Source organism: Ylistrum balloti, unplaced genomic scaffold (assembly GCF_031769215.1).
Source record: "Ylistrum balloti isolate Yb309-2 unplaced genomic scaffold, AGI_CSIRO_Ybal_v1 Utg369840, whole genome shotgun sequence".
NCBI lineage: Eukaryota > Metazoa > Mollusca > Bivalvia > Pectinida > Pectinidae > Ylistrum > Ylistrum balloti.
In genome coordinates this window covers 945,824-971,088 of record NW_026781998.1, presented here as the reverse complement: position 1 = coordinate 971,088, position 25,265 = coordinate 945,824, and the positions used below count along the sequence as shown (strand labels likewise).

At 36.8% G+C, this 25,265-nt stretch overlaps 1 protein-coding gene across 2 annotated transcripts in view; it reads right to left on the bottom strand.

Annotated features, from left to right (window-relative positions):
• The window catches only part of LOC132545300 (pseudouridylate synthase 1 homolog), a 36,880-nt gene extending 12,781 nt beyond the window's left edge, over positions 1 to 24,099 (bottom strand). The window contains exons 1-13 of one of the 2 annotated variants that reach the window (XM_060208975.1): positions 24,033 to 24,099; positions 21,873 to 21,959; positions 21,406 to 21,573; positions 18,595 to 18,680; positions 14,925 to 15,018; positions 13,192 to 13,260; positions 12,320 to 12,389; positions 11,438 to 11,538; positions 11,045 to 11,072; positions 9,410 to 9,488; positions 9,183 to 9,228; positions 7,435 to 7,528; positions 2,985 to 3,055 (exon numbers count right to left, since the gene is read on the bottom strand). In XM_060208975.1, the coding sequence (XP_060064958.1) occupies positions 2,985 to 3,055; positions 7,435 to 7,528; positions 9,183 to 9,228; positions 9,410 to 9,488; positions 11,045 to 11,072; positions 11,438 to 11,538; positions 12,320 to 12,389; positions 13,192 to 13,260; positions 14,925 to 15,018; positions 18,595 to 18,680; positions 21,406 to 21,573; positions 21,873 to 21,950 (984 nt within the window). In that variant the 5' untranslated portion in view covers positions 21,951 to 21,959; positions 24,033 to 24,099. Of the gene's footprint in view, positions 1 to 2,984; positions 3,056 to 7,434; positions 7,529 to 9,182; positions 9,229 to 9,409; positions 9,489 to 11,044; positions 11,073 to 11,437; positions 11,539 to 12,319; positions 12,390 to 13,191; positions 13,261 to 14,924; positions 15,019 to 18,594; positions 18,681 to 21,405; positions 21,574 to 21,872; positions 21,960 to 24,032 lie in introns of those variants that run through there. The other variant, XM_060208976.1, reaches the window with a different exon arrangement.
• Positions 24,100 to 25,265: the final 1,166 nt, after the last annotated feature.

Below are 25,265 nucleotides of genomic sequence, written 5' to 3'. Positions count from 1 at the left end.
TTAATCAATATATCATCAATGGACATCGTGACACTAACACTCAATATATCATCAATGGACATCGTGACACTAACACTGAACAATGTTAATCAATATATCATCAATGGACATCGTGACACTAAAAATGAACAATGTTAATCAATATATCATCAATGGACATCGTGACACTAACACTGAACAATGTTAATCAATATATCATCAATGGACATCGTGACACTAAAAATGAACAATGTTAATCAATATATCATCAATGGACATCGTGACACTAACACTGAACAATGTTAATCAATATATCATCAATGGACATCGTGACACTAAAAATGAACAATGTTAATCAATATATCATCAATGGACATCGTGACACTAACACTGAACAAAGTTAATCAATATATCATCAATGGACATCGTGACACTAACACTGAACAATGTTAATCAATATATCATCAATGGACATCGTGACACTAACACTGAACAAAGTTAATCAATATATCATCAATGGACATCGTGACACTAACACTGAACAAAGTTAATCAATATATCATCAATGGACATCGTGACACTAACACTGAACAATGTTAATCAATATATCATCAATGGACATTGTGACACTAAAAATGAACAATGTTAATCAATATATCATCAATGGACATCGTGACACTAACACTGAACAAAGTTAATCAATATATCATCAATGGACATCGTGACACTAAAAATGAACAATGTTAATCAATATATCATCAATGGACATCGTGACACTAAAAATGAACAAAGTTAATCAATATATCATCAATGGACATCGTGACACTAACACTGAACAATGTTAATCAATATATCATCAATGGACATCGTGACACTAACACTGAACAAAGTTAATCAATATATCATCAATGGACATCGTGACACTAAAAATGAACAATGTTAATCAATATATCATCAATGGACATCGTGACACTAACACTGAACAATGTTAATCAATATATCATCAATGGACATCGTGACACTAAAAATGAACAATGTTAATCAATATATCATCAATGGACATCGTGACACTAAAAATGAACAAAGTTAATCAATATATCATCAATGGACATCGTGACACTAACACTGAACAATGTTAATCAATATATCATCAATGGACATCGTGACACTAACACTGAACAAAGTTAATCAATATATCATCAATGGACATCGTGACACTAAAAATGAACAATGTTAATCAATATATCATCAATGGACATCGTGACACTAACACTGAACAATGTTAATCAATATATCATCAATGGACATCGTGACACTAAAAATGAACAATGTTAATCAATATATCATCAATGGACATTGTGACACTAAAAATGAACAATGTTAATCAATATATCATCAATGGACATTGTGACACTAACACTGAACAAAGTTAATCAATATATCATCAATGGACATCGTGACACTAACACTGAACAAAGTTAATCAATATATCATCAATGGACATCGTGACACTAAAAATGAACAATGTTAATCAATATATCATCAATGGACATTGTGACACTAACACTGAACAAAGTTAATCAATATATCATCAATGGACATCGTGACATTAACACTGAACAATGTTAATCAACAGACTGTCAAGTGTAGTTTGAAATATCCAAACCGATTGTCATGTGAAGTTTAAAATATTCCAACCAATTGTCATGTGTAGTATAAAATATTCCAATAGACTGTCATGTGTAGTTAAAAAATTCCAATAGACTGTCTTCTTTTAGAGTTAACATCAATCTAAAATCGGGTTTTCCTGATTTCTCATTAAAGAATGTTGGTTAAAAATACTAATTCCAGAAACCTCACCTTGATTGTAATGAAGCTTAACAAAGAGATATCAGCCTTTTAAATAACCATGATCAATTTTAAGTAATAAAGATTTCATAATTTCACTTCATAATATCAATGCTAGACGGAGAGAAACATAACATCTATCTATACTGAGGTAGGGGTATAACTACCTACAGAAACATCTAGCTATACTGAGGTAGGGGTATAACTACCTACAGAAACATCTAGCTATACTGAGGTAGGGGTATAACTATCTAGAGAAACATCTAGCTATAATGAGGTAGGGTTATAACTACCTACAGAAACATCTAGCTATACTTAGGTAGGGGTATAACTACCTACAGAAACATCTAGCTATACTGAGGTAGAGGTATAACTACCTAGAGAAACATCTAGCTATACTGAGGTAGGGGTATAACTAACTACAGAAACATCTAGCTATACTGAGGTAGAGGTATAACTACCTAGAGAAACATCTAGCTATACTGAGGTAGGGGTATAACTACCTAGAGAAACATCTAGCTATACTGAGGTAGGGGTATAACTACCTACAGAAACATCTAGCTATACTGAGGTAGAGGTATAACTACCTAGAGAAACATCTAGCTATACTGAGGTAGGGGTATAACTACCTACAGAAACATCTAGCTATACTGAGGTAGGGTTATAACTACCTAGAGAAACATCTAGCTATACTGAGGTAGGGGTATAACTACCTACAGAAACATCTAGCTATACTGAGGTAGAGGTATAACTACCTACAGAAACATATAGCTATACTGAGGTAGAGGTATAACTACCTAGAGAAACATCTAGCTATACTGAGGTAGGGGTATAACTACCTACAGAAACATCTAGCTATACTGAGGCAGGGGTATAAATACCTAGAGAAACATCGAGCTATACTTAGGTAGGGGTATAACTACCTACAGAAACATCTAGCTATACTTAGGTAGGGGTATAATTACCTAGAGAAACATCTAGCTATACTTAGGTAGGGGTATAACTACCTACAGAAACATCTAGCTATACCTAGGTAGGGGTATAACTACCTACAGAAACATCTAGCTATACTTAGGTAGGGGTATAACTACCTACAGAAACATCTAGCTATACTTAGGTAGGGGTATATCTACCTTGAGAAAATTGTTATTTTTTACCTTGACAAGGGAATAACTTTTGTCAATTACTTCCTCATCACAGTGGCCCCTCACAATGGCCATTGTTAAACCTGAAAAGAAATTGTACAAAATGGAAAATCAAAACACAGGTATAATACTGAGGGTGTACAGGTACAATACTGAAGGTATACAGGTATAATACTGCAGGTGTACAGGTATAATACTGAGGGTGTACGGGTATAATACTAAGGGTGTACAGGTACAATACTGAGGGTATACAGGTACAATACTGAGGGTGTACAGGTATAATACTAAGGGTGTACAGGTATAATACTGAGGGTATACAGGTACAATACTGAGGGTGTACAGGTATAATACTGAGGATGTAACGGTACAATACTGAGGGTGTACCGGTACAATACTGAGGATGTACGGGTATAATACTGAGGGTGTAAAGGTACAATACTGAGGGTGTACGGGTATAATACTGAGGGTGTACCGGTACAATACTGAGGGTGTACAGGTACAATACTGAGGGTGTACCGGTACAATACTGAGGATGTACGGGTATAATACTGAGGGTGTACCGGTACAATACTGAGGATGTACGGGTATAATACTGAGGGTGTACCGGTACAATACTGAGGGTGTACAGGTACAATACTGAGGGTGTACCGGTACAATACTGAGGATGTACGGTTATAATACTGAGGGTGTACAGGTACAATACTGAGGATGTACGGTTATAATACTGAGGGTGTACAGGTACAATACTGAGGGTGTATGGGTATTATACTGAGGGTGTACAGGTATAATACTGAGGGTGTATGGGTATTATACTGAGGGTGTACAGGTATAATACTGAGGGTGTACAGGTGCAATACTGAGGGTGTACAGGTACAATACTGAGGGTGAACAGGTACAATACTGAGGGTGTACAGGTATAATACTGAGGGTGTATAGGTATAATACTGAGAGTATACAGGTACAATACTGATAGTATACAGGTATAATACTGAGGGTGTACAGGTATAATACTGAGGTATAATACTGCAGGTAAACAGGTATAATACTGAGGGTGTACAGGTACAATACTAAGGGTGTACAGGTATAATACTGAGGGTGTAAAGGTATAATACTGAGGGTGTACAGGTATAATACTGAGGGTATACAGGTACAATACTGAGGGTGTACGGGTATAATACTGGGGGTGTAAAGGTATAATACTGAGGGTGTACAGGTATAATACTAAGGGTGTACAGGTACAATACTGAGGGTGTACGGGTATAATACTGGGGGTGTACAGGAACAATACTGAGGGTATACAGGTACAATACTGAGGGTGTACGGGTATAATACTGGGGGTGTACAGGAACAATACTGAGGGTATACAGGTATAATACTAAGGGTGTACAGGTACAATACTGAGGGTGTACGGGTATAATACTGGGGATGTACAGGAACAATACTGAGGGTATACAGATACAATACTGAGGGTGTATAGGTACAATACTGAGGGTGTATAGGTATAATACTGAGGATGTACCGGTACAATACTGAGGATGTACGGGTATAATACTGAGGGTGTACAGGTACAATACTGAGGGTGTACCAGTACAATACTGAGGATGTACGGGTATAATACTGAGGGTGTACAGGTACAATACTGAGGGTGTACCGGTACAATACTGAGGATATACGGGTATAATACTGAGGGTGTACAGATAGAATACTGGGTGTACAGGTATAACACTGCAGGTGTACAGGTATAATACTTAGGGTGTACAGGTACGATACTGAGGATATACAGATAGAATACTGAGGATATACAGATAGAATACTGGGTGTACAGGTATAACACAGCAGGTGTACAGGTATAATACTGAGGGTGTACAGGTATAATACTGAGGATATACAGATAGAATACTGAGGGTGTACAGGTATAATACTGAGGATATACAGATAGAATACTGGGTGTACAGGTATAACACTGCAGGTGTACAGGTATAATACTGAGGGTGTACAGGTATAATACTGAGGATATACAGATAGAATACTGAGGGTGTACAGGTACAATACTGAGGGTGTACGGGTATAATACTGAGGGTGTATAGGTACAATACTGAGGGTATACAGGTATAATACTGAGGGTGTACAGGTACAATACTGAGGGTATACAGGTATAATACTGAGGGTGTATAGGTACAATACTGAGGGTATACAGGTATAATACTGAGGGTGTACAGGTACAATACTGAGGGTGTACGGGTATAATACTGAGGGTGTACAGATAGAATACTGGGTGTACAGGTACGTATACAGTATTGAAGATGTATCGATACAACATTGTGTGCAAACATATACACCATGAAAGATATAGCGGTTCAATATTGAGGGTGAATAAGTACAACATTTAGGGTGTACAGATGCAATGTTTAGAGTGTACAGATCAATAATGTGGATGTACAGATACACCATAGGGGGAGTACAATCACACCATAGGGGGAGTACAGACACACCATTGGGGGAGTACAGATACAATGTAGGAGGTGTACAGACACGCCATAGGCGTGGTACAGATACACCTTAGGGGTAGTACAGACACACCATAGGGAGAGTATAGATCTAAAATAGGGGGAGTACAGACACAACATAGGGAGAGTACAGACACACCATAAGGGGAGTACAGACACACCATAGGGGGAGTACAAATACACCATAGGGGGAGTACAAATACACCATAGGGGTGTACAGACACACCATAGGGGAAGTACAGACACAACATAGGGGAAGTACAGACACACCATAGGGGGAATACAAACACACCATAGGGGGAGCACAGATACACCATAGGGGGAGTACAATCACACCATAGAGGGAGTACAGACACACCATTGGGGGAGTACAGATACAATGTAGGAGGTGTACAGACACAACATAGGGGGAGTACAGACACACCATAGGGGGAGTACAGACACAACATAGGGGGAGTACAGACACACCATAGGGGGAGTACAAATACACCATAGGGGGTGTACAGACACACCATAGGGGAAGTACAGACAAAACATAGGGGAAGTACAGATACACCATAGGGGGTATACAGACACCATAGGGGGCGTACAGACACAACATAGGGGGAGTACAGATACAATGTAGGAGGTGTACAGACACGCCATAGGCGTGGTACAGATACACCTTAGGGGTAGTACAGACACACCATAGGGAGAGTATAGATCTAAAATAGGGGGAGTACAGACACAACATAGGGAGAGTACAGACACACCATAAGGGGAGTACAGACACACCATTGGGGGAGTACAGATACAATGTAGGAGGTGTACAGACACAACATAGGGGGAGTACAGACACAACATAGGGGGAGTACAGACACAACATAGGGGGAGTACAGACACACCATAGGGGGAGTACAGACACAACATAGGGGGAGTACAGACACACCATAGGGGGAGTACAAATACACCATAGGGGGTATACAGACACCATAGGGGGCGTACAGACACAACATAGGGGGAGTACAGATACAATGTAGGAGGTGTACAGACACGCCATAGGCGTGGTACAGATACACCTTAGGGGTAGTACAGACACACCATAGGGAGAGTATAGATCTAAAATAGGGGGAGTACAGACACAACATAGGGAGAGTACAGACACACCGTAAGGGGAGTACAGACACACCATAGGGGGAGTACAAATACACCATAGGGGGAGTACAAATACACCATAGGGGTGTACAGACACACCATAGGGGAAGTACAGACACAACATAGGGGAAGTACAGATACACCATAGGGGGTGTACAGACACACCATAGGAGGAGTACAAACACACCATAGGGGGAGCACAGATACACCATAGGGGGAGTACAATCACACCATAGGGGGAGTACAGACACACCATTTGGGGAGTACAGATACAATGTAGGAGGTGTACAGACACAACATAGGGGGAGTAAAGACACACCATAGGGGGAGTACAGACACAACATAGGGGGAGTACAGACACACCATAGAAGGAGTACAAATACACCATAGGGGGTGTACAGACACACCATAGGGGAAGTACAGACACAACATAGGGGAAGTACAGATACACCATAGGGGGTATACAGACACCATAGGGGGCGTACAGACACACCATACGGGGAGCACAGATACACCATAGGGGGAGTACAATCACACCATAGTGGGAGTACAGACACACCATTGGGGGAGTACAGATACAATGTAGGTGTACAGACAAACCATAGGGGGAGTACAGACACACCATAGGGGGAGTACAGACACAACATAGGGGGAGTACAGACACACCATACGGGGAGTACAGACACAATATAGGGGGAGTACAGACACACCATAGGGGGGAGTACAAATTCAACATAGGGGAGTACAGACACACCATAGGGGGTGTACAAGTAAATTTCTGAGGGTGCACATGTATCTTTATCAACACTAGGAAAACTCACCAATCATTTTGCGAATGTGATGAAGCATGAAGCTTTGTCCTCGAACTGTTAATTGTACAAACTCAATGTCATCCCGTACAAAGGGGTCACCACACTGCAACCAAAAGGTATTAAGACATAATATTCTCCGACAAGGAAATAAACTTTGTATTAAGACTAGGCATACTCTAACACAGATATATACATTGTATTAAGGCAAGGTTAACTCAAACAAGGAAATATACAATGTATTAAGACAAGGTATACTTTAACACAGATATATACATTGTATTAAGACAAGGTATACTTTAACACAGATATATACATTGTATTAAGACAAGGTATACTTTAACACAGATATATACATTGTATTAAGACAAGGGATACTTTAACACAGATATATACATTGTATTAAGACAAGGTATACTTTAACACAGATATATACATTGTATTAAGGCAAGGTATACTTTAACACAGATATATACATTGTATTAAGACAAGGTATACTTTAACACAGATATATACATTGTATTAAGAGAAGGCATATTCTAACACAGAAATGTAAATAGTATTAAGACAAGGTAAACTCTAACAAGGAAATGTACATTGTATTAAGACAAGGTAATCTCTAACAAGGAAATGTACATTGTATTAAGACAAGGTAATCTCTAACAAGGAAATGTACATTGTATTAAGACAAGGTATACTCTAACACAGAAATGTACATTGTATTAAGACAAGGTATACTCTAACACAGAAATGTACATTGTGCTAAGAAAAGGTAAACTCTAACAAGGATATATACATTGACAAGGTATACTTTAACACAGAAATCTACATTGTATTAAGACAAGGCATACTCTAACCAAGAAATATACTCTATAAAAAGACATTTTCTCACTGTTTTTGCCAATGAAATATAGGAACTTATCAATCTTATAAAATCATATATGAAATATTGTGTATAAAGATTCTATATACAAAATTGAAGCCCCTTCACCCAAGGATGTATTAGACTATCTTTGAAAGAGAGGCCATAGGGCCTGTATTGCTCCCCTAGCTTTGTTTTACTGAAATTGCTTCATTGAAAGTAGAAGAAAAAGTAAAGGTTTATATTTACTTCCCCACTTATCCCTTTGCCCCCACAGGAGTCAGCCAGAATCATTTATACCACAATTATCTTCGCCAAAGCAGGCTTAAGATCAAACTGGAACAGAATCCTGCCATTCCTACAGAAGAAGAAGGATTTTAAAGAATTTGCTTTATTTCAACAATTTGGCCCCATCCCTTTCATCCAAGGGAGCTCAGACCAACTGCTTATACAAAATTGATTCCCCTTCAACCAAGCATGTTGCAGACAAAACTGGGAGAGAATACAGGCATTCCTACAAAAGAAGAATGATTTTAACAAATTTGCAATTGCTCTATTACCCTGATTGGGCTTGCCCTTCCTGCCCCAAGAGACTGAGACACACTATTTATACAAAATTGTTTCCCCTTCAACCTAGAATGCTTCAGACCTAATTGAGACAGAATCCTGACACCAGTTTGCACAAGTTCCCCTTCCAGCCAAGAGTCATTCCTACGAGAGGATTTTAAAGAATTGCCTGAAATTGGTTCCACTTCCCCACAGGATACTTCTAATTAAATCTAGTCAAAATTCACTTTGTCGCTAGTAACAACTTTTAAGAATGAAACTTACAAAACTGGCTCAATCATGTCTTGATTTGTCTACTACATTGGTATTAAGTTTAAGTAATACAATATACCTGAAAATCGATGATATATCGTTTAGCTCTGGCCTCTGTTGGCTTCCTGAAAGCACAATTATATATTTCAAATAACAATTATCAAACACACAATCTTGAAAATGTATATACACATACAATATTTATATATAATAATAAATATCTACATCAATGCATACTCATACTGGATCCCTTGAATATATACCTTCCCTGACATAACACGCAATCAATTGAATATCTATACTTACAATCCTGACGTGAAGTTGTGGAAGTTATGAGTTCCTTCAAATCTCTTTATGATTTCTCTAATTCTTTGTACAGTATCATCTGTAAAAGAACAAAGGCAATGTTGTGAATAAAACACACTCAATTGCTACAACATTTTTTTATGTCTATCTTTACTTACCAAGAATATAGTTCTTGTTCCTTACTTCATATTCATTGGTTCAAAAATCAACAATTCAGCTTTGATATTGGACTCATAATCTTTAATTATGGTCATGTGACTCTCCATTTAAGTCCAATCATCTTTGAATTTTCATTTGAAAATTGTTTACCAGCTAAGAGATAGACAGTTTGACCTTGTTCTTTGACTCGCTGACTTTGAACTGTAGTCATGTGACTTGTCATGTGATTTTGATCAACAAGACTAATAATGTTTCCTTATATAATATTTATTAGAAACAAGGAAATTTTCATCACGACATAAATGCTCACATTCCCTTGAAAAATGTTACCTTTGACCCTTTAACCTCAACCAAAGATCATCGAAATATGATACATGTAGAACTTAAGGTTATGACACTACTGGGTATATGCCCTTCACTGAAGAGTTAATGAAATATATTTTATACAAACTTATTATTACTAGAGTGGACATTATCTGTAGAGCACATGATTCTTCTATCTACAGAACATAATCAGGTTGAGGAAGAACTGCTTTATCTCATGTTACTGACAGGAGACATTGAACTTTCACCCTTACCAGTGTAGATACGATCTCTCATGTTACTGACAGGAGACATTGAACTTTCACCCTTACCAGTGCAGATAATATTACAATCTATCACATGTTACTGACAGGAGACATTGAACTTTCACCCTTACCAGTGTAGATACGATCTCTCATGTTACTGACAGGAGACATTGAACTTTCACCCTTACCAGTGTAGATACGATCTCTCATGTTACTGACAGGAGACATTGAACTTTCACCCTTACCAGGGTAGATACAATCTCTCATGTTACTGACAGAAACCATTGAACTTTCACCCTTACCAGTGTAGATACAATCTCTCATGTTACTGACAGGAGACATTGAACTTTCACCCTTACCAGTGTAGATACGATCTCTCATGTTACTGACAGGAGACATTGAACTTTCACCCTTACCAGGGTAGATACAATCTCTCATGTTACTGACAGAAACCATTGAACTTTCACCCTTACCAGTGTAGATACAATCTCTCAAGTTACTGACAGGAGACATTGAACTTTCACCCTTACCAGTGTAGATAATATTACAATCTATCACATGTTACTGACAGGAGACATTGAACTTTCACCCTTACCAGTGTAGATACGATCTCTCATGTTACTGACAGAAACCATTGAACTTTCACCCTTACCAGTGTAGATAATATTACAATCTATCACATGTTACTGACAGGAGACATTGCACTTTCACCCTTACCAGTGTAGATAATATTACAATCTATCACATGTTACTGACAGGAGACATTGAACTTTCACCCTTACCAGTGTAGATAATATTACAATCTATCACATGTTACTGACAGGAGACATTGCACTTTCACCCTTATCTGTCTGGCTTGAACACATCAGATCCTGATCTTTTAATTCAATTATCACAGACCACTTACTTGGTATTCTGTATCCTTCTGTGACTGCCTGAAAATATATGTAAATGGCATTTAAAAGATTCTGTAATAGCTGGTAAAATATTTACTTTGTAATAATGTCTGGATAACAAAGGTTTATACAGGTCACATTGGCCTGGTACCTCTACTGCCATAAAATATGTTCCACATACTGTATAATGACACGTGGTGTTCAAAACAATTTAATTTAGTCATGTCATATTTTCACCACAGCAGAACAGGAAGAAATATCAAGTAACATTACTCTCACTTAAGATTTGCCTGGTCAATATTAGTTGCTGTGCAGTTGTATGACATATATAGCTCAAATTAAACACTAGCGAAAAAAATAACACATACAGTACGTAGTTACAAGTAAAAATAATTGTGACTCACCAGGGTACGAGGGGCAAATGCAAATGTTGGAGTGAGGTAGGAGTATGTTCTTCCATCACAGAAGTTTTTACTGTCAAATCCCTTTGTTGTTCTGATACAAGCTATAATAACAAGGTAAAGTATTCATGTGTGTATACAGAAGATCACAGAGAACACAGGCATTAGATATCATTATAAACACACCCCTACCATTTTTTACAGAAAGATATTTTCTAAATTGTCAAGTTTTTGTTTTTCCCTCACATAAAGTTTTGGTAAAAGGAAAAAAATCAAAGTTTGTTTCATAAATCTCATATGCCATGGAAAGTATTGTGAGATCCCCTACAAATCATTATAGTTAAGCAGAGACATATAAGGCCTGTTTTTAAGGGGGTTGGCAGAAATTAATCATATAAATACTATAGATATTTTGATCTACAGATGTTGTCATAAACAATGCAACAAAAAGCGAAATATTTGACAAATTCAGCATCTGCATTATGATTCCATATATGATTCATGTACTTTACAGAGTTGCACAGTCATAACTGAAGTAATTTTCTATACAGATTGAAGGATTCAGTCAAATAAACATATGCTATTTCTTACACTTGTATATGTCTCAGCCAACTTGGTCTAGTGAGAGGTTGCTAAGTAGGTTATACTTTTATAATATTTCAAAAGACTGGTGTTTAACTCATCTAGATAACACACAGATGATCAGCTTTAAAAATAACAAGCAATTGCTTTTATATGGCGCCACCACTGTGAAAGGGTCATTCTTTGTTGATGTATTGATTTTGAACTTTTACTTGTTCAGGTAACACTTTGTCCATTTCCTGTGAACCTACCATGAACTTTTACCTGTTCAGGTAACACTTTGTCCATTTCCTGTGAACCTACCTTGAACTTTTATCTGTTCGGGTAACACTTTGTTGATTTCCTCTATAAAGTTTTCCACATGCAACGACATGTATAAACAGAGAGAAAAGATAAGACAACACATACAGTGATGTTAACATGATTTATATTATCACGATAATAAAATAAATTATGCGAAAGCAATAATCTAAGCACAAAATATTAGATATGTCAAGATTTTGACTTGTTCTGATTAGATAGGAAGCTGTCATATGCAGGTCGATATCGAGCACATGGACTCTATGTCTCTAAATTTCAGAACAGCCAGACCATGAACTTCATGTTTCTAAATTTAGAACGGACCCTGTCTTAGAGGATAATCTTTTATATTCTTATTAAGATTTTAGGATATTTGTTCTCTGTTAAGAAAATGAACACATTTGTTGATTATCATGTCTGAAAGTTAATTTGTAATATAAGATTATTTCTTTCATATTTACAAGGAAACAACTGAAATACCAGTACGTATGTCATACAAAAATGATGGGCCTTTCATAACCGTCAATATGGTGTCATTTTGAACCTTGAAGAGAAATATTGACCATGGGCAAACTTGATAAATATGTCTTCAATAGCAGAAATCTTACCTTACAGGAATTCTTCGGGAAATCTAGACTTAACTGACATCTTCTTTTTGTAAAATTTTGCATCAGTGCCGGCAACCATGATTTTGAAGTTTAAATTTATTTCATAGATAAATCTTCTTTATTGTTGTATAGGTCTATCAGTGATAACTTGAAATTTTATTTTTTGAAAAGACAAGTCTACTTTTAATGTGGAACAAGACCAGCAACAAAGATTAGAAGTTTTACATTTTCTAAATATAAGTGTGTATGACCAATACAGATACATATCTTAAGAGAGACCATATTTCCTGCTGCAGACACCCCCTTATCAGTCCTCGCAGCCCGCTGGAACCACATCTGTCCAACAACATACAACAGGATATGTCAAAAATAGCTTTATATAAATTTAAGTCTTGTCATATTCTGTGATAAGGTCAGAGGCCAGAAAATTTTGATTAACTCAAACTTTGTAAGGGGTGGGCTTATTAAAGGATAATGGAACAGCATTGATTGTTAATTCTATCAAACTGTATCTTGATATAAGGGGTGGCCTTATTATCAGAAATGGCCTTATTGTCAGATGGATATGGCAATTGATCTTTTCATTTCAAAACAACTCGCCAAAACAATGATAATCATGTTTTGTACTGTCAAAATTAACTGGAATGAATATGATGATAGCAATTATTTCAGGGAAATGTGAGCAAAATCCTATAGATCCATCTCAACAAGTTTAAAATAGGAAAATATGCAAGACACACAGCAAGGCCCATGGAGATGGTAAAAATTTGCTGACCATTCAAGTTTACAGTATCTAATAATAGAAAATGTCCATAAGACATGAATGCCCCAATCAAATGCATACAAGTCATGTATCACTGTCAGATGAATTTCCACAAGTTATCAGATGTGACCTTTGGCCCTTTGAAATTTACTAATAACTAATTTTTTGTTGGTTGATTTAAAGTTATGCAATGAGTGTCTGTTGTATGTGGTATTTCTTTCACTTCAATTTAATAGTTTTCATAAGTTACAAAAAACCACTTGCTTTTAAGAGAGTATTTTTGTAATTTTTTATGAAAAAAACAATAGTGAAAGAATAGCATATACAACAAGGTTGAATTTGTATATAATATAAGTTGTGACGTAATGACATGACCTGTAGTGAAATGTCAGTAATTAATAAGTAAAACTGACAACTTCAGGAATATGAAAAAATAATATACATAATTCATTACGAACTATAACAAGTAATTAATTTCGAAACAATAAATTGATAGAAATCAATCTAAAAATTCATCTTATTACAACAACAATCATGTTCTACTTTTTGTGCGATTTACTTTTCCTAAGCATGTGAATTGCTAAATTGTACATTCATTCATTTTTAATGTCAGTCAGAATTGTCATTGTCACTAGAGTAAATAACACCTTGACATTTCCAGATATAAAAGGAACAGTGCCCCTAGTGCTCATGATCATTTACATATGCCACCATAATACAATCCTAAAAAACAGAAACTAATTCAACCCCATCATTTCCCACTGTTTGTGTGGGCATTTAGCATGGTGACATTGCATCACAAAGTAGTTCCAGTCAGATTTCACACAGTTAGTTAATCAAAGACACATTGATCCTCTTGTGATTTGTCTGTTCTGTTTACGCAACAGATGATTAACTGATGCCTTGGGAGTTCAATGACACCCACATTTTGTGAGAAGTCAAATTCCGCCATCTTGAAAACCCGATTCCTAAGCTCGCTTCTATATAAATACCATGACCCAGAGCCTTTTTGTTCCTTTGAAGAAATTGCTTCACGTTTTACCATATTTGACCCCTGTGACATTGAAAGTGAGTCAAGATAATTCATTTGAACAGACCAAGTAGGCCTTTGTACTAGTATACTGCTAGCCTAACAGCATATCCCTGCACCTCTTGGTTATTGAAATTAAGTTGTTTAAATAAAAGCCTTGACAAGGCACACCACACAATGGCATAAGCCTTTGGAATCTGAACTGACCTTCTGTGGTGTTTCTCCATCTTCCTTTGTTATTACACCCACATCAAGAAGTGCTTTGATTAGAGTTCCTTCTATAGTAGGCAGATCTTTTTGTCTGAAATGTGTTATCAACTATTATTACAATGCACCAAAATTGTGTGAAATCAAGAGCTTCCATTAAACTAAGTAACAGATTATTTGTATTACCTGAAACACAAGTACAATTTTAATTTACTATTCTGATTTTCTGTTGACAAAATCTTTTTGTTACATTTCACAAACTTACATGACTTGAATATTCTGTGGGAGTAGATGTTGATGACTACACCTCAGAATGACAGCAGGGAAAACAGCTCCACTATCAGATAAACTGCCAGGAACTGACCCAGATATTAGAATGACAACAGGGAAAACAGCTCCACTATCAGATAAACTGCAAGGAACTGACCCAGATATTAGAATGACAACAGAGAAAACAGCTCCACTATCAGATAAACCGCTAGGAACTGACCCAGATATTAAAATGACAACAGGGAAAGCAGTTCCACTATCAAATAAACCGCTAGGAACTGACCCAGATATCAGAATGACAACAGGGAAAACAGCTCCACTATCAGATAAACCGCTAGGAACTGAACCCAGATATTAGAATGACAGCAGGGAAAACAGCTCCACTATCAGATAAACTGCCAGGAACTGACCCAGATATTAGAATGACAACAGGGAAAACAGCTCCACTATCAGATAAACTGCAAGGAACTGACCCAGATATTAAAATGACAACAGGGAAAGCAGTTCCACTATCAAATAAACCGCTAGGAACTGACCCAGATATTAGAATGACAACAGGGAAAACAGCTCCACTATCAGATAAACCGCTAGGAACTGAACCCAGATATTAGAATGACAACAGGGAAAACAGCTCCACTATCAAATAAACTGCTAAGAACTGATCCAGATATTAGAATGACAACAGGGAAACAGGCTACTATCAGATAAACTGCCAGGAACTGACCCAGATATTAGAATGACAGCAGGGAAAACAGATCCACTATCAGATAAACTGCCAGGAACTGACCCAGATATTAGAATGACAACAGGGAAAATAGGCTACTATCAGATAAACCGCTAGGAACTGACCCAGATATTAGAATGACAACAGGGAAAATAGGCTACTATCAGATAAACCGCTAGGAACTGACCCAGATATTAGAATGACAACAGGGAAAACAGCTCCACTATCAAATAAACCACTAGGAACTGAACCCAGATATTAGAATGACAACAGGGAAAACAGCCCCACTATCAAATAAACTGCTAGGAACTGACCCAGATATTAGAATGACAACAGGGAAAACAGCTCCACTATCAAATAAACCTCTAGGAACTGACCCAGATATTAGAATGACAGCAGGGAAAACAGCTCCACTATCAGATAAACCGCTAGGAACTGAACCCAGATATTAGAATGACAGCAGGGAAAACAGCTCCACTATCAGATAAACCGCTAGGAACTGACCCAGATATTAGAATGACAACAGGGAAAACAGCTCCACTATCAAATAAACCGCTAGGAACTGACCCAGATATTAGAATGACAGCAGGGAAAACAGCTCCACTATCAGATAAACCGCTAGGAACTGAACCCAGATATTAGAATGACAACAGGGAAAACAGCTCCACTATCAGATAAACCGCTAGGAACTGAACCCAGATATTAGAATGACAGCAGGGAAAACAGCTCCACTATCAGATAAACCGCTAGGAACTGACCCAGATATTAGAATGACAACAGGGAAAACAGTTCCACTATCAAATAAACCGCTAGGAACTGACCCAGATATTAGAATGACAGCAGGGAAAACAGCTCCACTATCAGATAAACCGCTAGGAACTGAACCCAGATATTAGAATGACAACAGGGGAAACAGCTCCACTATCAGATAAACCGCTAGGAACTGAACCCAGATATTAGAATGACAGCAGGGAAAACAGCTCCACTATCAGATAAACTGCCAGGAACTGACCCAGATATTAGAATGACAACAGGGAAAACAGCTCCACTATCAGATAAACTGCCAGGAACTGACCCAGATATTAGAATGACAACAGGGAAAACAGCTCCACTATCAAATAAACCTCTAGGAACTGACCCAGATATTAGAATGACAACAGGGGAAAATAGGCTACTATCAGATAAACTGCAAGGAACTGAACCCAGATATTAGAATGACAGCAGGGAAAACAGCTCCACTATCAGATAAACCGCTAGGAACTGACCCAGATATTAGAATGACAACAGGGAAAACAGCTCCACTATCAAATAAACCGCTAGGAACTGACCCAGATATTAGAATGACAGCAGGGAAAACAGCTCCACTATCAGATAAACCGCTAGGAACTGAACCCAGATATTAGAATGACAACAGGGAAAACAGCTCCACTATCAGATAAACCGCTAGGAACTGAACCCAGATATTAAAATGACAGCAGGGAAAACAGCTCCACTATCAGATAAACTGTTAGGAACTGAACCCAGATATTAGAATGACAACAGGGAAAACAGCTCCACTATCAGATAAACTGCTAGGAACTGACCCAGATATTAGAATGACAACAGAGAAAACAGCTCCACTATCAGATAAACCGCTAGGAACTGAACCCAGATATTAGAATGACAGCAGGGAAAACAGCTCCACTATCAGATAAACTGCTAGGAACTGACCCAGATATTAGAATGACAACAGGGAAAACAGCTCCACTATCAGATAAACTGCCAGGACCTGACCCAGATATTAGAATGACAGCAGGGAAAACCGCTCCACTATCAGATAAACTGCTAGGAACTGACCCAGATATTAGAATGACAGCAGGGAAAACAGCTCCACTATCAGATAAACTGCTAGGAACTGACCCAGATATTAGAATGACAGCAGGGAAACAGGCTACTATCAGATAAACTGCCAGGAACTGACCCAGATATTAGAATGACAACAGGGAAAACAGCTCCACTATCAGATAAACTGCTAGGAACTGACCCAGATATTAGAATGACAGCAGGGAAAACAGCTCCACTATCAGATAAACCGCAAGGAACTGAACCTAGATATTAGAATGACAGCAGGGAAAACAGCTCCACTATCAGATAAACCGCTAGGAACTGAACCTAGATATTAGAATGACAGCAGGGAAAACAGCTCCACTATCAAATAAACTGCTAGGAACTGATCCAGATATTAGAAGGACAGCAGGGAAAACAGCTCCACTATCAGATAAACCGCTAGGAACTGACCCAGATATTAGGATGACAGCAGGGAAAACAGCTCCACTATCAGATAAATCGCTAGGAACTGAACCTAGATATTAGGATGACAGCTGGGAAAATAGCTCCACTATCAGATAAACTGTTAGGAACTGACCCAGATATTAGAATGACAGCAGGGAAAATAGCTCCACTATCAGATAAACTGCTAGGAACTGAACCTAGATATTAGGATGACAGCTGGGAAAATAGCTCCACTATCAGATAAACTGTTAGGAACTGACCCAGATATTAGGATGACAGCTGGGAAAATAGCTCCACTATCAGATACACTTGAGAACAAAATCCAGATAAAGGAGGTAAATTCATATATGAGAAGAAAAACCTATATAATAGGTCAATTCACACATGAGAAGAAGATCAACTCACTTCTGAAGACCAAAAAATCCTTTACCACTATAAGACAAGAGTAGGGCTACTTTTTTCTTCTTCAGGGGTGCTGTTTCTGTGTCAGTCTGAAAAAGGCCAAAAACAGTTATTATTAATCATAATATATTAAAGTTTTACCCTTTCATCAAATCTTCTGATTTGTCAACTGGAAACTAACAGGATAAACAAACAATAAATGTTTTGTTTCCATGTCAAAAGAGACTTCAATCTGTAATTTATATGCACAGTAAAGGAAAATACTGATGTTATGGAGAGTGTTAAAATAAATAATGAGACAAAGTTGTTTTAGAGAGTGTTACAATAAATGATGAGACACTGATGTTATGGAGAGTGTGACATGGAATAATGAGACAATGATATTTTGTGGAGAGTATGACATGGAATAATGAGACAATGATGTTTTAGAGAGTGTGACATGGAATAATGAGACAATGACGTTTTAGAGAGTATGACATGGAACGATGGGACAATGATGTTATGGAGAGTGTGACATGGAATAATGAGACAATGATATTTTGTGGAGAGTATGACATGGAATAATGAGACAATGATGTTTTAGAGAGTGTGACATGGAATAATGAGACAATGACGTTTTAGAGAGTATGACATGGAACGATGGGACAATGATGTTATGGAGAGTGTGACATGGAATAATGAGACAATGATGTTATGGAGAGTATGACATGGAATAATGAGACAATGATGTTTTAGAGAGTGTGACATGGAACGATGGGACAATGATGTTATGGAGAGTGTGACATGGAATAATGAGACAATGATATTTTGTGGAGAGTGTGACATGTAATAATGAGACAATGATGTTATGGAGATTGTGACATGGAATAATGAGACAATGATATTTTGTGGAGAGTGTGACATGTAATAATGAGACACTGATGTTTTAGAGAGTGTGACATGGAATGATTAGACAATGATATTTTGTGGAGAGTGTGACATGTAATAATGAGACAATGATGTTATGGAGATTGTGACATGGAATAATGAGACAATGATATTTTGTGAAGAGTGTGACATGTAATAATGAGACAATGATGTTATGGAGATTGTGACATGGAATAATGAGACAATGATATTTTGTGGAGAGTGTGACATGTAATAATGAGACACTGATGTTTTAGAGAGTGTGACATGGAATGATTAGACAATGATATTTTGTGGAGAGTGTGACATGTAATAATGAGACAATGATGTTATGGAGATTGTGACATGGAATAATGAGACAATGATATTTTGTGGAGAGTGTGACATGTAATAATGAGACACTGATGTTTTAGAGAGTGTGACATGGAATGATTAGACAATGATATTTTGTGGAGAGTGTGACATGTAATAATGAGACAATGATGTTATGGAGATTGTGACATGGAATAATGAGACAATGATATTTTGTGGAGAGTGTGACATGTAATAATGAGACACTGATGTTTTAGAGAGTGTTACAATAAATGATGAGACACTGATGTTATGGAGAGTGTGACATGGAATAATGAGACAATGATATTTTGTGGAGAGTATGACATGGAATAATGAGACAATGATGTTTTAGAGAGTGTGACATGGAATAATGAGACAATGACGTTTTAGAGAGTATGACATGGAACGATGGGACAATGATGTTATGGAGAGTGTGACATGGAATAATGAGACAATGATGTTATGGAGAGTATGACATGGAATAATGAGACAATGATGTTTTAGAGAGTGTGACATGGAACGATGGGACAATGATGTTATGGAGAGTGTGACATGGAATAATGAGACAATGATATTTTGTGGAGAGTGTGACATGTAATAATGAGACAATGATGTTATGGAGATTGTGACATGGAATAATGAGACAATGATATTTTGTGGAGAGTGTGACATGTAATAATGAGACACTGATGTTTTAGAGAGTGTGACATGTAATAATGAGACAATGATGTTATGGAGATTGTGACATGGAATGATTAGACAATGATATTTTGTGGAGAGTGTGACATGTAATAATGAGACAATGATGTTATGGAGATTGTGACATGGAATAATGAGACAATGATATTTTGTGAAGAGTGTGACATGTAATAATGAGACAATGATGTTATGGAGATTGTGACATGGAATAATGAGACAATGATATTTTGTGGAGAGTGTGACATGTAATAATGAGACACTGATGTTTTAGAGAGTGTGACATGGAATGATTAGACAATGATATTTTGTGGAGAGTGTGACATGTAATAATGAGACAATGATGTTATGGAGATTGTGACATGGAATAATGAGACAATGATATTTTGTGGAGAGTGTGACATGTAATAATGAGACACTGATGTTTTAGAGAGTGTGACATGGAATGATTAGACAATGATGTTATGGAGAGTGTGACATGGAATGATTAGACAATGATATTTTGTGGAGAGATGAGACACCTTTTGACTGATATTTTAAGTGAATTTCACTACTATATTTAACTATCAATAAGCCTATGCTTGGTATTATGCCATCCATAAATACTATTCTACTGCCCTATACCAGCCAATCCCGACTTTTAGTTGGAGGTTATGTGTTGGCTTTAGGCTTACTGTTCTGTAATAGTTTAACCCGATATAGTCCTGTAATAAGCCTGCCTCCTGACATTTTGTCAGAAATAACATGAAAGCCCAATGGGCTTATTGTCCTGTAATAAGTCCATCTACTGACTTTGAGTTGGAGGTAATGTGTTGGACTCCTGGATAGTATAAAAGCAGTAGCTTCAGTATCTAGAAGATCTCAACACACTATACTTACCTCAGTAATTTGTTCTGTTTTTTCTCTCTTAAATGAAGTTGCCACTTCCTCACTCTCCAGTTTTCGTTTTTCGCCTTTGACTTCTCCAGTGTCCTCTATTTTTTTCTCTGAGTCTTCCGCCATTTTTTCCACCTTGGTATCACCTATCGTAACAACAACCCCTGACATCTACAAGACAGTAATGATTAACAATGGTACAATTATTGTTTATTGTGAATTTCTTGTCATAATTTTAGTTTTATGCCTTCTGATACAATTTAGAATCAAATTTGGATAAACTTTCTGAAAAAATTTGCCTGATGGCATTGACATGTTCACCTGTAGGATAGTTACAAAATCATCTCACTTTCACTTGTTAGTTATTATGAAACAAGAATACAGACACTCATGTTTCCTATGAATGTCTCATTACTGACCAGAGGAAATTTTCCTTCAACCTTATTCTATAGTCATCTCCAATCACGCACCTTAGATCTTGTAGCTCTGATGAGATGTCTGGAGCATTCAGTTACCAAGAGTCTCCAATGTACTTGCTTAAGCAGCATGTAGTCAACCTGATATATAAGCAAATAGATAATAAAACAATTCAACAGAGACAATTATAAGCAAGTCGACTAAAATAATTGTCATTCCTTTCTGAGGGACAACTTATACATTCCACACAACTACTGCAAAGGATCCATTCTATAGATCTGAACAACTATAGCATAAATCAATCAAATCTGACACTTTTTAAACATTCACTGACTTCTGTAAAATCATTCATTTTTGTTGAATTTGTGGTATGTCTTCTTTTCAAATTTTGATTTTGTTAATGATTTTTAGAAAAATAACTACAAAACAAATTGAATATTTCTACATCATTATGCATACCACTCTCTATAGCTACATAACTTACTAAAATCTAAAGTAAATGTTGTTAGCAGAGTGAGGTTATCATATACTGAACTACAGATATTTGTACATAAAAAGATACCATTATTGTACAAAATATATAAACCATTTTTAAACAGAGGAAATTAAACAGCATAGGTACTATTAATCCATCTAAGGTAGAATAAGCCATCCTCCCAATAACATTAGGAATTTTGCATATTCATTTCTTGACGTAAACATGAACTTCTCTACTCTGTAGTAGTGACATCAGTGTGATTTTAATATCTCAAAGTAAATATCAATTCTTCACATTAATAATACTGAAGGAATAACTGGATAAAAATGGGGTCTTAATCTACGAAATCACACATGCCGGAAATGATAAACCAATAACAATCAACATGAGTTTTAGTCGTTAAGGAGATCGTGAGCAAGAACCATCCACAATATCAAGTGCTAATGACAAAAATGCATACACTGGTAAAACCACAAAATTTGAGCACTATGAAAATATATCATTTCACCATGATAGAGAAATAAATTGCAAATTCTGGTGACTGAACATGAATGATAGATCATCTCAGTTGAGAATGAAATGTCCTGAACTCTCCTCCTGACAAGATAATCCAGTAAGTATTTAGAAACAAACCAGGGTATAAAATGAAAGTGTGAAATAAAACTATCCTTGCTGTAATTTTACATGACTGACGAGCTAACTTTAAAATCTGGGTTATTCTCGGTGTATGTCCTTATTTCTACAACAGATGTTTTAATCAACATCACCTGGCTACTTTAGCATTTAACAAAAGCCATTATGTATTTGCTTTGGTATATATGAAGTACTCAGAACATATTGTAACTGTAGCAGGAAAGAAAGAAGTATTGCTTACATGGGGATTAAACCCACAGACACCCAGCAGTACCAGCCAAATTACAGACCTCTAATTTTAACTAGTATGGTGGCACACAACATAGGGCACAATTGACTACAAAGGTCCTTATTGATATTTCAATGCCACCACTAGGATTCAAACCCAGGACCTCCGGCTTACCAGTCTGATGCCAAACCAATCAAGTTAAACAGAATTCTCTCTAGCCAATTGATATATTGTGGCTAATATTTTCCCAGGTTTATGGCGATGCTTGTGAAAGTAAAGCTAAGTATTATTCCTGAGTCTTTACGTCGGTGCCAATGTAACAGTGGTCAATGTATATTTTAAATGTCTCTGCTAGGATTCGAACCTTGGACCTCTGGCTTACTAGTCTGACACTAATCAAGCTAAAGTTCACCCTAACCCTGCAGTATATTGTGGTAAATATTTTACCTAAGTTACAGAGAAATAACCAGGAAATAACCTGTCCTTGGATTTCCAGGTTTACGGTTTTTCTTGTGAAAGTAATGCTATGTGTATTATCCCTGAGTTCTTATGGTGGCACCAATGTAACAGAGGTCACTGATAGGAATCGAACAAGAGACCTCTGGCTTGCTAGTCTGATGTTCAATAGATCGAGCTAAAGAGAAGTTGTATGTATACACAATGGACAAGGATATATAATGCACAATTAAAATCTATCACAGTTTTATAGACAGCATCTGCACGTCTCTATAACAAACCACATGTACTAGCCGCGTCTGTCGATACACATGTGAACAGACGGCTAATATATACAGGTTATTATGTGTTATTTTAATTGTCGAGGCAACTACATATGTTGACAACATCACGAAAGACACCACAAAATCCACTAACTTTTGTTTTGTCCCAAATCGACCGAAAGCCACCTCTTCAAGCAAGTTCTGAAACGTTAAAACCGTAAGCGTGTTTACGAGTGGAGATCGCCATCTTGAAAGGTTTTCTAAACTGGAAAAACGACCAATAGGATTTCCGGAAATCACTTGATAGGAATTAATGTTTGAATAATACCGACTGTAAAATGTAAGTTTTAATTCATATGAAAAAATACATAAAGCTTTAAGTTAACTGACAATATTGCACATCTGAAAAGTTCAGGTCTGACTTGTTACTGCTACTGTAATAGAACTGAGAAAACATTTTCCTGCTTGTGAGCCCAAACAGGAAAAAAATCGGAGTATCTGGTGTGATCATTCACAGCTCTACAAACTAAACTGAAGAAATATGCTTCCTTAACTTAGTGATAATGACTGTAATTAATGCTACGTGTAGAAGACACACCTGTACCTTCTTTTTTTACATAATGTTGCTTATATGTTACTCTAACATTAATTTTTATGGACCAGTATAGATCTAGGAGTCTGGCCACTTATATTACATATGAGGCCAACTAGCAATTAATATTAAATATTTGTGCTATTGTGTAAGTGTAGGCCTACTGGTAGAAGATGATACAGATGACCTCCTTTTACATTATGAACATAGTTTTATGAAAATTATGGTGAAGTTTTAAGGTCACCATAGTGATCTCATTGAGAAATGTTCTATTTCTTTTTGTGATATGGAGCTGGACGTGTTTGATGCTCCATAGTTTGCCTATTGGTTCCATGTTTGTATACCTTGTTCTCATTTGAGAAGCGTGACATAACTTATCAAGATTGACCAAGGTTTACATGGCTGGTGTCGTCAATGAAGCAGATGTTTACTCTTCCGAAACACCTGGTCTTATTCTATTTTGAACTTTTTCAAGAATCTCTATCTCCATTATGTTTATGTTGGTATTTTCTTGATGCTTTTCATATAAAATCATAAGTTTTTTTTCATGTGAATGGAAATATTAGGGACAATCAACTGTCTTATCTATGTGATATTTTTCTATTCATGTTTCTCTACATTTTCTGATATTTAGATTACAAAATGCAAGCACTTGATTAATTAACATCTATCCTTCATGCGGTCATCTAGCATCAGCTTTCCTTCTTTTAACAACACCAGATTCTTGACAAGGCATTGCAAATAACAACAAAACTCTGCCCAAAGTCTAACTTCCACTGATGTTCAATAAAAGAT